This window comes from Typopeltis vanoorti, chromosome 21, assembly GCF_054136105.1.
Source record: "Typopeltis vanoorti isolate ZY-2024b chromosome 21, IOZ_Tvanoo_1.0, whole genome shotgun sequence".
NCBI classification, from domain to species: Eukaryota; Metazoa; Arthropoda; class Arachnida; order Uropygi; family Thelyphonidae; genus Typopeltis; species Typopeltis vanoorti.
This window is the reverse complement of record NC_143569.1, coordinates 87,248,525-87,265,542: the sequence shown is the minus strand read 5'-3', so window position 1 is coordinate 87,265,542 and position 17,018 is coordinate 87,248,525. Positions and strand designations below refer to the sequence as shown.

The window sequence follows — 17,018 nt, the reverse complement described above, 5'->3', positions numbered from 1 at the left end:
AACCAAAGGGATTCGTCTATACCGACTGAGCTACGGAGGCTCAAAGTTTTATATTACTTCTGTTTAATTCCAACACGCGACTCCCTGGCTCAGTGGTACAGTCGGAAGCCCTTTGGCTGGAAAGACTTGAGTTCGAATTTTGTCTAGTAGACGAATAACCTTTTTCAGGGTTCTTCAACTGAAGGTGAGTTAGCTGGTCTCCATACGATGGTTCAAGGGTTTTTTTCCCTCTTGGAAAGTCGAGATTTTCATTCCGTAAACTGTCCCTGTGAAACACGCATCTGTAAGTATAAAATACTTAACCTTAGAGGGATGCAGGAGAGGAGTCGCAAGACCTCTGCATTAAATTTCTTAAAAATCCCTCACAGGGGCCTTACCCCATCATGGACGGACAAGAATGGAATTAGAATTCTAACGTACTGAATAAAAGCAACATGAGTGACAAATTCGACATGAATTCTGAAATTTACGAAAGCCACGTGATTTATTCATGAATAATTTTTTATATGATCAGAAAAGGTCGTAAATTTACATACTATATTATTATTATTATTATTATTATCCAGCAATAATAATAATCTTTCTCTAAAGACCAAATATAGAACCTTTTTTTTTATTCAAGTGACATCGTACTTCTAGCAAGCAGACGATAGTAACAACATTCATCCATCTCCACCGTCCTAGACATTCACAAGACGTCTGTGCCCATGGAGGTAGATTCGTATTCTACTGTGTGTTTGTAACCTTTATAGTAAATTATTTTTACCAGACCAAATGCCGAAAGTAATTCTTTTGTCTTTAATTAATTAAAAACAGTACATTAAGGTTTCAACTAATAATCAACAGCCAGAAAAAAAAGCTTCATTAATTATATCATATATTTACTACCTTTTAGGGAATAACTGATGTAATTTTTTACTTTCTTTTCAGTTTAGTGATGAAAGAGTAGCCTATTTCCATGATCAAAGCTAAGATTGAACTTCCGTAGCCGCACAACAAGAGATAAAAGGCACCTTCCAAGTCTGCTAATGAAAGAGGTTGTTGGTTTTCTTTGTGAACACTAGACAGATCTGCTGTTTCTTTAATGAGATCATCCGACCACTTATTAATGAGACCACCTTCAAATAGACGACGAATTCTAAAATAAATAAATAATATTTAAATCAAGATAATTAAATAAATTCAACCTAACCTTAGCATAGACTAGGCTAAAGTTGGGTTTTATATGCATATTGTTTTCCTTATACATACACACGTTGACACAACACTGAATTATGAAAATTCCAAAGTAGGACACGCCTAATGCCTAATGCACTTTAGAATAAAGGCACACGAAGTGCCCTATAATTAACATAATGTGTACTTCATGTGTCCATCGACTCATATTGTCTGGTGGAATATAACAGAACTTATATTGTACTACAGGATATGCTTTTCCCATCAGAATATTAAGATCCCTGTTGCCTAACTGTAGCTCCTTCCATATCACTTCCACACTTCCGTGATACATTTGTTCCTAAAACTGAGTTGGAATCATGGAAGATGATAACGAGTCATGTCACTCAGCCCATGTGTTCTTCTAAGTAGTTTGAAGAACACATAAAGGATATCACTCGTCTTGAATGGCCAGCACATTCACATTACTGGACTCAATGCAATGGATGATTTGTAGAATATTCTGAAATTGAAGATTCTGCACAACCCTCCAATAAAAGACGGTGGAATATTTTGCAGATATCATAGCTACAAATTAACAAAATATTTGAAATATTTTGCAGATATCATGGCTGCAGATCAACACAAACATTTTTAGACAATGTGTGGAATAAATGCCATGGCTTATAGGCCTTTATCTATGAGAAAGACAATCCGACACGATGTTGAGAATATGGACTTAATCCATTGCTATGTAAATGTTAAATCATTTGAATATATCAACTATTCACAGCATTTTAATTAGTATCAACAAAGGATAAGTACAGTCTTACATTTCATTAAAACGAGTCACGTAAGGACTGTTCTTCTGAAACCCTATTCCGAACGTATCCATGAAAAACATTTCCTTGGCAAAATCAAAAAGATTTGGCTGCAGTTTCATGGCATTCACTTTCATTGAGAACTGGGAATCGATCATGACGTATCCACCTTCTAGAACTTTTTGTAGCCCTTCCATGGTTGTTGACACTGCATTATCCGCATTAGAACCTATATTTTCTCCCAGAGCATGAAACTGACTGGAACTGGATTCCTAAGGATAAAAAAAAAAGATGTGGAATATCCAAATTGATCAATTCATATTTTTTAAAAACCAATCATGAATAAAAAGAAATTTTAAAACCTAAAATAACACACTCACTTGAAAAATGCTCAAGATGTAAGAACCATCTACAACAAGGCACTGATATAATCCTCTGCTCACCAGTTGCTCTAATTGGGAAAGGGTGTTGATGGAAGGATGTCGGAGGGGCAAACTCATAAAGGAAACTAATGTCCCTCCATAAGTAAACAGAGCCACAATAGTAGCGATTCTCCAGAAGGATATAAATGTCCGTATGCTACTCACTGCGGGAACAGGTTTGTGACCACCTGGCGAAGAATAAAGATAACCATATCATTTTAGTTGTCCGATGGAAGGAAGTTCTCTTTTAAACTATAGGACAGAACGGTTTTAACTTTCAAAGGAAAATGAATGCTAAAATTTAGAAAAATAAAGTAAAATTAAACTTTCAGGTACTAGATATCTTTGTGATCCTAATATTCATCTGGAATTTTAGAACACAACCATTCTCTTTATGCTTTAAAGTGTATTAGACATAATACACTGGCCTCACAATCGGCGATAATTCAAAAATACTATTAGTACGAATAATGCTATTAATAATATCAAGATAAAAGCTATCATTGGAATTCTCTTTGGTTCAAGCTGACGAATCTCTATAAGATATTGGATATTTGAACGATATTCTTCGTTCGCAAAATTAAATGGCAACCTTTACAGTAATATTTAGTGAAAGATCGTGTATTGATGGCAAAAAGTGCACATCTTTAGCAGGAGACTATGCAGGTACGTATTAATAAGGTAATATCTACGCATACCAAATTTCGATTCCATACAAAACGTGTCCTAGGTGAACGCTTTCTAATCATCGCTCATATCAAGAGGGAAGGATGTTTCTTATGTAGGAAAATTATATTTATCACAAGGGAAGATTCACTGCTTGTCATTCTTTGGTTCACCAACCATACACGTTTACATGTTCCCTGTCTCCGAGACATGAAGTTAGAAATGTTTCGGAAGTGTGAAGAGTGATCAAATGACTCTCTCCAAACTTTTCCATAACTTGTATCCAAAGGGATACTTTGGACACTGCTGACTTTCCACTTATGGAACACTGCATAAAGCAAGATTCTTCATATAATACTACGTATTCGGCAAATTCTATATTTTATTAACGACGAAGTTATTCAGACAAACAGAAATATTATTGCCAAATGTAGTTGATCATTTGGAAATTTAAATTGCAAATGAGCAACTTAAATTTCCCAGACATATTACGTAATTCATGTTAGATTTATATAAGAAGAATTATAAGAAGGATGTACGTCTAGTCAGATGGAGGTAATGATCAATGATGTAGGTAGGACTTTGTATTTAAGCAAAGATGTTTTCCTCGTTTATTTGAAATTTACGATCAGTCTCAGATAGATGCAGCGCATTAAGAATCTGTATGCATGCATTGAGCTAAAAAAAAAAACAACAAAAAAACATAATTACCAAGGACAGTGGAATATCCATCACATAATGAGCTTAGTGCAGGTTGTTTGAACGTTATTAGTGAAATGCGTCATTCCATAATACTATATTATGATTAGTTTTTAACATACTATTCGATAACAATATCATTATAATAGGACTTAAGTTCCCGCGACCTTCCAAGAATCCCTGAATTTTAACCGCGATTGGTGGTTAGCCCAATGCCTATAAAATTCTTTTGTCTACAAATTGAGGATACTAACGTAATACCATTGTATTATTTCCATTTCAATATCCATAATGCTTTTCTAACTTAGTACGCCACTCAAAACAGATTAAGAATAAATCAGGATAAAGTAGGTGCTAGTGTCTGTGTGGTCTAAGTAAACATGTCATTTTATAAAAAAAAAAAAATAAATAAATAAAAATTCAAGACAGTGGAAACGATCTAGTGGCAGAAGAAAGTTGTAGGTTTGATTTTAGTCAAACCTATAATTGCCATCGATTAGGGGAACTTTTCTAGGCTATTTTTCTTTAAATAATTGTCTCAATTGAGTCGTTTTCGAGACAACCAAGTATATGTTTTGTTCAGAATCTCGGATTTTTACTCTTTTTTTAACCAATCAACTACAAAATCGACTGCAGAATGCACCATTTCAGGCAATACTATATGATTTGAGATTTATGCGATCATAGCAGTTATCTACCATATTCTTACCAGAAGTCTTTAAAACATCAGCAGGTAAACATGAGTCTACTATCCATAACGACTAAGAATGGAGAACAGCTGCTTACCGATTTCCAAAAGTAAGGGTCATTAGCCCTTTTGAAAAATAAAAAGGCGTAAGTGATTTATTTATACGTTACATGTTTCGGACAAACCTTTTATAAATAGTTTTTTTTTTTATAAATAGTCTGCTTACTAATTTTACAAGTTTTACAAAACAATTTTTTTTCTGAATTTTTAACATGAATTTAAAGTTAATTCCTTTTTATTCACTTTTTAAAAAAATCAGTTAATACTAAATATTTACTCTGGCTTCGAAACATGGGTTGCAACAGCGTATTGTTAACATCTGAATACGGTGGATCTGTCACTATTCTATGCTCTTTTTTAAAATATGTAGTCAAGTCATGGCAAAGGTAGAGAAGATTCCATAGGCTATCATAACGTTACTACACTAACGTAGTCTATTACTTGGCTGAATTATTACATGCAGTGTTTCAAATGCATGAAAATGATTAACTCTCCAAAATATTTAATTACCTTGCTGGGCAAAAGTCAAGAGTAAATACCACTGTGCTTTGAAATGGCTCATCGGATAAGGATGAAAAGAAAGCACTGCTCGATGGAGAAAATACAGAATTATGCTTCCAGCAATCAAGGCAATGATTAATCCACACCAAACCTATCAATAACAAAGAAAAAATAATTGGTTTTAATTATCTTATAGAAATGCACAATCAGAGAACAAGTAAAATATATAAATAATTACTTCATTAATATTTTGGAAATAATTTTTAAATAAAGGTGGCTGTGTATTCCTGTGAAAATGATATTAGCCTCCATAGCGCTCGGCTGCCTGAAGAAAGTTTGGTTGGTTGATTTGGAGTTATTGCTGAAGCAATTCAAGCTATGAGGCCAGTGTGTTATGTCCGTTAATTGTGTGGGTTGTAATGGTCGGTTTGTCTGTCTTGCGGAATGTTCATGGAAGGATCCCTTCCACCCTCTATGAGTCTGGCTAACTCATCCTGAAGAAAAGAACGTTGTAGAAGTAATTCTTACTGACCAGAACTTTTTTTTTCAAGCCTCTCTTTCGCAGGCTAACAATTTAATCAATCGTTCACACAGGCAACCAGGTTTTTTTCCTCCCGGAAACACGGGTTTGTAAACCAGCATCTCAAAAAATTTGACCGCAAAACACTCGCACTATTGCAGACAATAATGTAATGTTAGGGTTTAGGATCGCGCGATGGTGGCATCTGTCTGCTGTACACTCTCCCGAGAGTATTGATTCGTTAGATTGAGTTCATTATCAGTGAAGATTGAAGGATGAGAATTGGCTGCCTGCTTGTCTTCAAAAAGTTAAGGTTAAAGGAGCTCCACCTACTTCTTTTAGATGTAAGCGGACTTGTGTTAGAGGATGTATTTTTGTTTATTCTCATATTTAAACACGTTAAAAATCATTACGTCTTCTTATGAATGGAAAATTTTAATTGATACACATTGCTACCATGCAAAAGCAATAAATTTCAGTTTGAACTTTGGGAAAAGATGACACAGCTTGTTAATTTCATTTTCATATAAATTACAGAAGCACTGTTGATTACGGCTTGAAATTTCATCAGAGCAATTCTGTTAATATATTCGAGACTACAGGTAAGTGAAAAGAGTTCTCGGGTTGGTTGGTAGAGTGTATTTGCTTTAATAACAGGCTGTTGGTTCAAATCCCACAACCACACATTACGTATAATATGTTTCCAATCTTCTATACAGTTTGAAGTGAAGAACTTTCGTGAAAATTAACGTATTGTGACGCATGTAATGTTACCGGTTAGTGACTTACAAATCATTTAACTCCTTTTTATTACCCAAAGGAGATAGGAGAGGCTGTTTTAGATATACATTTTTGAATATCGCTTCACCCATTACTAATACCGGGTCCAAGGCTATAATTGATTTCATAGACGTTTAAGGGAGGAAATAATTGGTAGATGCAGCAGATTACGAATGCCATCTCGTAACATTAAATATTATTGTTTGTAAAAGCGTGAGTTCTACAGTCGATTTTCTTGAATTGGAGTTCAAGATGGAAGATTCAATGAATCAAAAAACTACGTGACTGAGCCGAAGATAAAGTAACTCGGGAATCAGCTGAAAAAAAAAAGAGAATGGTCTAAAGAGTTTCCTCTGGTCGGTGACTTCCAACACATAATGGTGTCTTTCGTATGGTGACATTTCCGGAGGGATACGCAGGCACTATGTTTTATAATTCTTAATGATAAACTCAAAATAGTCACTCCATTTGAACTGTATTTTGCAATATATATATATATATATATATATATATATATATATATATATATATATATATATATATATATATATATATATATATAAAGTGTTCTTGAAAATATTTCCTGATTCATTGGTTAACATTAACTTTGGTAGGATATGAAAAACTACCTTTTATTTATGATCATATAAATCAAATACCACCTACAGTTAGAAAAGTCAGAGTAGGTCAAGGAGAAGCGAAATGTTTTTTTGTTTCCTTGGTGTGTCAATCACAGGAAAAGTTAGATGGGGAGGGGAGATAGACTTCTATTAAACATTGACATGTTAACACAACAGAGGAAAAGACCACTGACCTGCCAAGAGAAGGGTCTAATAATAACGTTGGCTTTGGAGTAGTGAGCTGCCGCTCTTGACACAAAGGAGAGAGAATCAAAGAAATAGGGAAGAGAGAAATCAGCTACTTCTTGCCTTTCGTAGTTGATCGAGAGTTGACCAACAGCCATGTCTACTTCCTGGAAAAACAAACAGATTAATTTCGAATTATTATTAATTGATAGAAATTGATAAATGCTACAGAAAATACAATTACATGACCGATCGCGTTTATTTATTTGTTTTACCTTTTTTTGTAAAGCTCCAATTAATCCTGTCCATTCTCCATTCGCATTTTTATATCCCCAGTTTCCTTGTGGGCGAATGATGATGTTATACCTGTCAAAGAAATGCAGATGTAGGAATATAGTATATTTTTCAAAAGGGTCTGAAAAAAACAGAGAAATTCAAAGATATGAACGACTGATAGACGTTTGTAATGTCAATCACTTGTTCATATTTTTGAAAACTAACGTGTTGTAGGTTGAAAACCTACAACACGTTAGTACCATGGTTAGAGTAGAAGTTCGTACCATGGTTAGAGTAGAAGTTCGTTAAAACCTTTGTGTCTTAACAATAGTTTAATCGAAATTAAGTCCCGGATGACCACCAGAGATTTCATTGACGGAACTGTGAGGCGTTTTTTTTTTTTTTAATTTTATTTTCATATTCACTGTCAGTAATCGGGGCTGCTTGATAGGTGAATGTCAGCAGATATTGTGAGCATGTTGCACAATACTGACAAGGAAACAAACAAGTTAGAGTGGAGTAAGATGGCAACCTGCTGTGTTGATAGAATACACGTCATTGAAAGAAAGATCGATGCTTCCTACTTGCTCTTCTCAGCAAGACGGCCTTGATATTATTTTCGTGTTTCGAAATAACAGCCTGTTAATCAGAAGACTGGCCTGCGTATCTTTCAATTTATACCCTGTAGGGAATGTTTATAAAATACGACATGTGAACAACTACAGATGTGATCGTATACAGCAGTTAAAAAAAAAAAAAAAAGTTTTTCATCATCGTAATCTACTAAAGTGACTAAACGGAGATTATGACACAGCAAAATAAATAAATAAATAATAAAAATAAATAAATAATGGCTCTCTTTATAGATGCATATTTTACTGCTATGTAAATGATTCTTAAACAGGGATTTATTGGTTAAAATCCATAAAGTTACAGTCTCGTTTCCAATACAACTAGTAGGGATGACATTTCATAAGACTAATTATTGTATTATTCTTTCTTCCCTGTTTACAGTTCGTAAAATGGCTTTTGCTTTTTCGTTTGACGCCATCGCATTTATCTTTTGTGATTCTGCAAAACTTTTTTTCCCAACCCAGCACTTCTGGTACTGTATAATAACATACTTGCTGGATTTAATAGAAGTCAATATCTCAAGTAAAAACAGAAAATCCTCACAACCGATGTTGAATTTTGACGCATAAAATATATTTTTATTTATTTATTATTATTATTATTTTTAATTCGACTCCGATCAACAAAACGTTGTATATCTATAGTACCTTAACTCCATAGCAGATGAGCTAAGGATTGTTTTTTTCTATTATTTATTAATTAAATTTTTTAAAATGTTTATTTATTTTTACATAACCCCGAAACCTTGTTCTAGAGACCAAACATTGAACTTTTTGAAATCACTTTGGGCCTCCAATAAACAAGGCAGTGGTCTCACATCGGATAATGAAAGTCATCTGCCATCTTAAAAACATTTGGAACGTTTGACTTTTCCCCATTTGGTACGTTTGTAGAGGTCATTTTAACTTCATATCCCGTTATTTAATTAATATCTTCGTTATTTTCTCTTAGTTATTAGCCGTTAGGAAAAAGAAAACCAGGCCGTCCTCTTAAATGATTCAACGATGACTTCTAAGGCCGGAACAGGCCATGCTAGGCCTAAATCCTTAATACGCATGATGATCATGTTACTTTCTCTACTAAATATAACAATCCCATTTTGAAAAGATTCTAGATGTATGTATATAGCACACTTATTACCAGAGAAAGAATGAGATCATCTGTAAACCCTGCTATATAGACGATGCACGGAACTTTTTTTTGGTTCGCTTCAGTCTCTATATAACAGACGTCCAACTATTGAACTTGGAAGAGCTCCATTTAGGAAGGAGAGCGTGCAACTGTTTGACTTGTTAGAATGATGTAACATTTCGAATGGCTCCCAGGGAGATAGCGAAATGTTTGTATGTGGCACAAAGTTGGACAAAATTATAAAACACGATGCTGATGTAACAAAACTTCTGAGTAATGAGGAACATTGAAGAACAACATGAAAGATAAAGAAACGGCCGTTATTCTGCTGTATAAAGTTTTACTTAAACATCAAGACTAGTTTTAATTAAAGATCGAGACCAAATCTGTGTAATCAGTTGCACAGATTTGGTCTCTACATTTCAAGAAGGTGAACAAGGTTCGTAGCGAGCCGTTTCCAAAGTTTGGTTATCGGCAATTTTATAAAGATATGATGGATAAGAGAATGAGGCATCGATTTTTTTGTGAGAAGAATAGTGGATCCAGATGAGATGGTGAATAACCAGATGTGACATAAATTTAAAACAAGATTTTAGAGATACTATCATGTTGGATTACATTCTTTTCTAGTTACCTTTCATAATGGAGATGACTCCAGGAGATGTTATGTAATAAAAATAAGAATAATAAACATTTTCATCTTAATTACCATAAGTCACATTATCTAGTTCAGTAATGTCAGGATTTAAAACATTGCCATTGTACTTTTTTCTAGTAAAAAGAGTAAAAAGCGAGATGTCACAATATACCTGAAATTAAAATAAGCTGCCAGAGTGTCCAGTATGGATATTTCAACTCCATTAATCTCTACTGGGTTGTTATCTTCTCCAGTGTCAGCTATTAGGAAAGGATAAACCTGCCATAAAATAAATAAAACAAAACGAAAATGATTTATTTAGAAAATTCAAATACTGCTAAGATTTAAAAAATATTTAAACAATAAAAGTAGTGAATTTCTTTACTAGAAAAGAATGCTAATTGCAATATGTTTTTTTTTAAAGCTAAGATTTATTTAATAGATAAAATCACCATAAGAACAAAACGTTTTTCTTTCGCTTATTATACTTATAAACTTCGAAAAATCTTACATTTATTCCTGCGATGGTTAAATTACGATCGTCTAAATTCCAACCACTGCTTCTTCGATGGTTAGGACAAGCTGTATCTCGTTGCACTGAAATCTCTTTAATTAAAAATCCAGAATTACTAGATGAGGCCTGGAATATATCATAAATCTTGAAACAACTGGATTCGGGTACCTACAGAAGATAAACACTGTAGAATATCAAAATAATGGGTAAGATTTACAAGCAACAGAAAAATTTGAATTCTGCCAATAGTTAGCTATTAAGTAAAAACAGTTCTCTTAAATTACTCACGGACCTACCAGCTTGCACATAAGATAGAGAAACAGTGAGCTTATTGATTTAGAGAAAAAATTATACTATAAATTTATACTATCTTAATGAGCATACAAAAATCATGAAGAAACTATCTCAAAACGATAATCAATGTACTCATTGTAATTTTTATTATAGTGAGATACTTCAAGGAAAATACAGGAAGATTTATTCCTGCAATCACCATCAATTTCCTGACATGTACCCTTGAGGGTGTACAGGATATAATAGTACTACATGAAAAATTTACATTATTACTAACTTCCTATCTACAATTTTCCTCCAAATCAGTCTGTTACTTGTCAAGACTCCAACATTATCAGAGCTTATATTTCTATCTTCTAATGCACTTTGTGCCGTATCAATCCACCTATATCTTGGTGTTCCTCTGGGTCTTTTCCCTGCCAACCTGGCAGAGAACACTTCTTTTGCAAATCGTTCCTCTCCCATCCTGTTTAAGTGACCATACCACCTGAGATTAGCACTACTAACACATTCCTGGATGCTGACAATGTCAAGTTCTTTTCTAATATCCTCGTTCTTAATATGATCTTGCCATTGCTGCCATCTGTTCACACCTCTAATCTTTCTCAGGACTCTCATATCTGCGGTCTCTAGTCTTTGGTCAAGTGTTTTACTTCTGACCCAGCTCTCAGATCCATAGGTTAAAATTGGATTTATTTATACAGCTTATTTATATTTATTTATACGGATTTATTTATACAGCTAATTCAGTGTTCTTACTAATTTCTCTCTTATTGCATATGAATTTATTCAGTTGATTTACTACCATGCTACTTTTACTGATTCTGTTGTCTATTTCTATATTTAATTTACCATCTTCGCTAAAAATCGTGCCTAAGTAGCTGAAATGATTTACTTGTTCTATAGGTTATACATTCACGATGCAGTTGATATTTTCATTGCTTCTGCCTATTTTCATTGTCTTTTTCTTTTTATTGCTGACCTTCATACCAAATCACTCACAACAGTTATTCAATTTAGTCATGGAATCTTATAGACGTGTAGCGGATTTATTAAGAAGTATAACATCATTGGCATAAAGTAAACAGCTGACATTAACATATCCAATTTTGATATCATGTTTAATACGACTTTCCTTCATAATGTGATCCATATAGATAATGAATAACAGAGGGGATAATGTACATCCTTGTCTCACACCAGATTTAACATTAAACCATCTTCCTGTACTTCCTTCAATTCTAACTGCTGACTTACAACTCCAATAAAGACTAAGTATTGCTTGATATAATGCCCCATTGACACCATATAACTGTAGCGTATTGAATAGTTTCTCTCTTGGCACCTTTTCATATGCCTTTTCCAAATCGACAAAACTTAAATACAGATCTTTGTTATATTCCCATGCTTTCTCAACTATTTGTCGTAAAGTAAAAATTTGATCCTGACAGCCTATAATTGACCTGAATCCAGCTTATTCTTCACCAAGCTTCTCTTCCACAATTCTTCTCAACCGTTTCTCAAGTATACTTGCATATATCTTACCAGGAACACTCATTAGAGAAATACCTCTATAATTCCCTATAATATTCTTTCTAAATGTCATCTTTGCCTCCGCTTGGTGAAAGTTACTATGTAGTATTGATCTGAGGTGGGGTGGGTGCACAGGGATAGGAAAGTATTAAAGTAATAGGAAATGTGTATGGCAGGCGATTTTGATAGCCTTGGAAATCAACTTGAGGGAGTGCCATGGATGGAGGAATTAGAGGGTAAAGAGGTTAGTGGTGCACGGAAGTTAGTTAAGGACCATTTGTTAACAAAAGTAGCAAATTGTATGCCACACGGGAAGAAAATTTTAAATTTTGGGGTAAAATGGATGACCAATGAAATTAAAAAAGAACTGAAGATAAAAAAAGAGGTTATGGACAAAGTATAGAATGAAAGATGTGAACACTTGCTTATGGAATAGAAAGTTCGAGCAAGAAAGTGACTAGAATAGTCAGGAAGGGAAAATCAGAATACGAAAGGAGGCTAGCACCACATGCAAGAGGCAACACCAAGGAATAATTCGATATGTGGTTAGCAAAAGAAGGAAGAATTGTGGATGAATGGTCTTGACTGATTTTTTATTTATTCGTGTGGAGTTTCCCCAATTCTTTTACCGTTCCTTAGGACTGATCGAACTCTCCTAATGAGGGATTAAGTATGTATTTTTTGACTATAGATTTGTATTTGGTCATGGGCTGGTTTGCCTGTTTTGAGGGACGAAAAACCCGAGTTTCTCATACAGAGGTAGAGGGTGAAAACCCTTTACCTCCGTGTGAGACCGGTTAACTCACATTTAGTCGAAAGAGACCAGGTAAACTCCCACGTCATGGACGGGAATCGAACCCAGGTGTTTCCGACCAAAAGGGTTTCGTCTATATACCGACTGAGCTACGGAGGCGCTGGTTTTTCTAGATGTAAAAGGTGGTCTATTGACCAAGGCGAGTGACATCGTAGAGCTGTTTAATGATTATTATTTTACAGGGTTTCATTCTGGGAATATGAGTCTTATGCCAAAGAGAATGAAGAGGGTTTGTGGATTAGAACTAAGTGAAGTAGAAGTATATACAATAATAAGTACTCCGGATGTCAACAAGTCTGTAGGACTGGGTGCAATTTCTCTCCGAGTCTTAAGGGAGTGCACTGAGGAACTACCAGCTCCCTTTACTTGGCTATTTAATGAAAGCCTTGCAATAGAAAAGTCCCTGGGGAGTGGAAGAAAGGTAAGATAGTGCCACTGCATAAGGGTGGGAGGGGGGAATGGACGCATCAAATTATAAACCAGTTTGTGTTAATTCTGTGGTTGTTAAGGTTTCAGAAAAATTGCTAAGAGCTCGTATACAAAACTGGGCCGATGAAAATAATATCAACTGCGAAGGTTAGCACGGATTTGTTAAGGGGCATTCTTGTTTCAAGAGTTGTTTATGAGGAAAATGCATAAACTCTATTTTTGTTTAGAATTTCTAAAGGCATTTCATAGGGTGCCTCTTGATAAACTGACATTTAGGCGGCAAGGTGTGGGTATGAATATGAAATTGGTGCAATGGAATGGCAATTGGTTGTCTGATAGATATCAAAGGGATGTGTATGGAGAGGCAATATCGGGGAAAAAGAAAGTTTCTAGTGAATTATTATATAAATGAAGTAGATATTAAAATCCAGCATTATTTCTAAGCTGAGTGTAGAAACTATGAAAGTTTGGTACGAAATTTGACCAGAGAGCTTACTAGAGTACACTCGCCGGCATTCACGAGTTGGCCTAGCGCGGACGATATAGAAGACAGGAGCGTTTGCCCAAGCGTCCATATATTCGCCTTTTATTGGTCCATTTTGATAAGGATTCACTGGCCTGACAGCTGTTTCAAACTGGTTGATTTCATCAGGTAGAAACCTTAAGAGAGCAAAAACTCTCGTTTCTGCTCTCTTAAGTTCTTGCTCTCTAAACTCTTAGTTCAGTACTAAGGAACTCGAAGTGTCGGAGAAGTGTATTTTTCGTAAGCGACCTCTCGGTCGGTGCATAAAATATTTACTAAAATAACGAACTGAAAGGATTCAGTTCGGCGATGCAAAATTTCATAGTTTCTATATTCTACATAATGCTGGATTTAATATCCACTTGGTTTATATAATTTTGCATCGCCGCACTGATGCCTTTTGGCTCTTTATTTAAGTAAATACTTTACGCACCGACCGCGAGTTCGCTTACGAAAAATACACTTCTCTGACACTTCAGGTTTCTTAGTACGAGACTATCTACCAATAATTTCCCGGACACTTTAGCAATTTGCAATTTATACCAGCTGGTGAAACCTAATATCGGGTATGTCCACTTTTGGCTTTGATCACCTCCTGCACCCATTAAGGAAGGCTCAGTCCACCAATGCGGCAGACATCAGGTGGAATTTGTCTCCATTCCTTCATCAAAGCCGCACTAAGTTCAGCAACATATCGCGGACATGCTACTCTGAACCTCAATCAATGCTCTAATTCGTCCTAGAAGTGTTCGATAGAGTTAAAGTCAGAACTCTGCGCAGGCAAGGACAGTCGATTAACACCCATCTTTTCATAACATTCCATAACAGTTGCCGATTTGTGGCATGGGACATTGTCGTCTTGATGGTAACAGGGATACGTTCCATAAAAATTCCAACGTGTAGGCAGCACCTGATTATCGAGAATAGCGAGGTACTGAGCTGCCTTCATGGAACCACGGAAAATGACCAGTGGTCCAACTGCAAACCTGCAAATGCACCCTACGCCATTACTCCTCCAACACCAAACTTTACTGTGGGTACAACACATTGCACATTCACCAGGCTGCCTCCACACCCACACCCCGCCATCAGACTGGAAACAGGTGAACCTTGTTTTCCAATCTGGTCAATTTTCCAGTTCACACGCTCTTTGCACCAAGCCAGACGAGCCGTCTTGTTTGTTGTTGTTGTGATACTGGGCTTGCGTGTCACTTCTCTTCCGTGGAAACCCAGTAAACGGAGTTCTTTTCGTAAAATGCTCAAGATGGTGTCACTTGTGCTCTGACACTCATCACAGATGGGATGTGTCAATTATAGCTGGCTTTTAACACCCACCTGTCCCTGTCAGTCATTTTTGGCGGCCGCCCTGGGTGGTTTCATGCATTAGCGATGCCAGAACGTCTCTATGTGTTGATCACATCGCCAATCGTTAATTTTGGATGCTCCAGTTGAGCAGCAATGGCACGTATGGATATGCCACCAATGGGACACCTCTCTTTAAGTCATTGAGTTCACGTCGTGTTGCTTTACCATCTGTATTGCTGTGATAAAATAATACTACTTCCTACTATCAGTACACCAGTTTTTATGTTATAAACAAACCTGGAATGCTCCATAACTTCAGATAATATGGGTGTCCAAACAATTATCGGTAGAGAGTGTAAATCAGTCATATCAATCCCGATTCAAATCAGTGAAGATATAGAAGACGAAGAATGAAAAACTTTAATAAAGATATCCATAAATCAGCTTCTAAAGTAGCTGGAAAGAAAACTAAAATAGTAAAAAGAAAAACATTAAAAATTTGGAACACAGATATAGAAATGTAATAAAAGAAAAACAAATGGCATACAAATCGTTCCTTCAAAAACATATAAAGGAAACAGGATAAATATACCAAAAATAAAAATAGCTAAAACTAGAATAGAGAGTTCACCACGATTCTTGGAAAAGATTTATTAATAAAATAGAATAAAACATTCATGGAAGACAAGAAATAATGGATAGAACATTATAAGAATTTATGGTCTGACCCAGTTTAATAACATATGACAATAATGGAGAAATCAGTACTGATATAGAACCAATAAAATTGAAGAACTAAAAGAAGCAATAAAGGTATCACAAAATAGAAAATTAACCGGATTAGATGACACAAACACAGAGTTTTGGAAATATGGTGGAGAATCTTTACATCAAAGATTCTTAAAATGAATAAATAACTGTGGGAGAAAATATGAAGTTACATGAGACCGGCCAAAAGCAAAGGCTATATCTATATTATAATAAAAGGGAACAGAGATGATTGTGGAAATTACACATGAATAAGATGATTAAATATAGGTTACAAAATTTACAGTAAAAATCTGAATAAAAAAGACAGAAAAGTTGCCAACAATCTGCTCTCATAAAATGACTTTAGACATGGAAGATCATGTATCGACAATATTTATGTGTTAAAAGACTTTAAAGATTTAAAAGGCCTTTAAAGAATTATGCTAATAACGCACGCGCGCGCACACACACCGCTACCAAGAAAAAAAAATTTGTAGACTTCGGATAGAAAAGGAAACATTAACATAATGAAATGGACAGTACGTCGTATGTATACATTACTGGAATTACAAAATGCAGTACAGTTTGGGCATATTAAAATGAACCACTAGCTCTGACTTAAGTGATATCGAAAGCTGATGTCTTCAACATTTGTGCAAATTATGCAAATTGTGCAAATCTTCTACAAATTATGAAATAATAACAAACAAGATAAAGTTATTAAGTATTCAACTTACATGGCTGTCACAAGTAGATTCTAATACGAAGTAGGTTTGAAAATTAAGTAGAACTTGCATAACTTCGAAATCAATTTGGAAAGGATCACTAAAAACCACCAGCTTAAATCCTGCCATAGAGGGCGCACTCCCCATCTACAATGTTACATAGTTTACAAAGTAAAAAATCAAACCTTAACTTTACAAATGGTTAACTTTCCTTGTATATATATATATATATATATTTAATATTTACAATGCACGTTTACCCATACTCTGAGCGTGTAATTTTTTGTTTATAATTTTATTCAGATTTTTTAATATTATGCGTCGTTTTTGCGATCA

At 35.0% G+C, this 17,018-nt stretch overlaps 1 protein-coding gene across 1 annotated transcript; it reads right to left on the bottom strand.

Annotated features, from left to right (window-relative positions):
• Positions 1-915: 915 nt before the first annotated feature.
• LOC150095082 (putative glutamate receptor) lies at positions 916-16,811 on the bottom strand. Its single transcript, XM_090411191.1, has 9 exons — positions 16,695-16,811; positions 10,307-10,477; positions 9,968-10,074; positions 7,394-7,484; positions 7,127-7,285; positions 5,022-5,163; positions 2,357-2,586; positions 1,989-2,248; positions 916-1,138 (listed from the first exon to the last, which is right to left on the bottom strand). Exons 1-9 carry the CDS (start codon positions 16,809-16,811, stop codon positions 916-918), a joined length of 1,500 nt encoding a protein of 499 aa, XP_090267317.1.
• Between the last annotated feature and the right edge of the window lie 207 nt (positions 16,812-17,018).

Excerpts from the sequence above, each read along its gene's own strand:
- LOC150095082 (XM_090411191.1), bottom strand. The coding sequence starts at position 16,811 with ATGGCAGGATTTAAGCTGGTGGTTTTTAGTGATCCTTTCCAAATTGAT. Across the intron at positions 10,478-16,694 it reads AATCTACTTGTGACAGCCAT|GTACCCGAATCCAGTTGTTT; the intron begins GTAAGTTGAATA and ends TATCTTCTGTAG. Across the intron at positions 7,286-7,393 it reads TTGGAGCTTTACAAAAAAAG|GAAGTAGACATGGCTGTTGG; the intron begins GTAAAACAAATA and ends TTGTTTTTCCAG.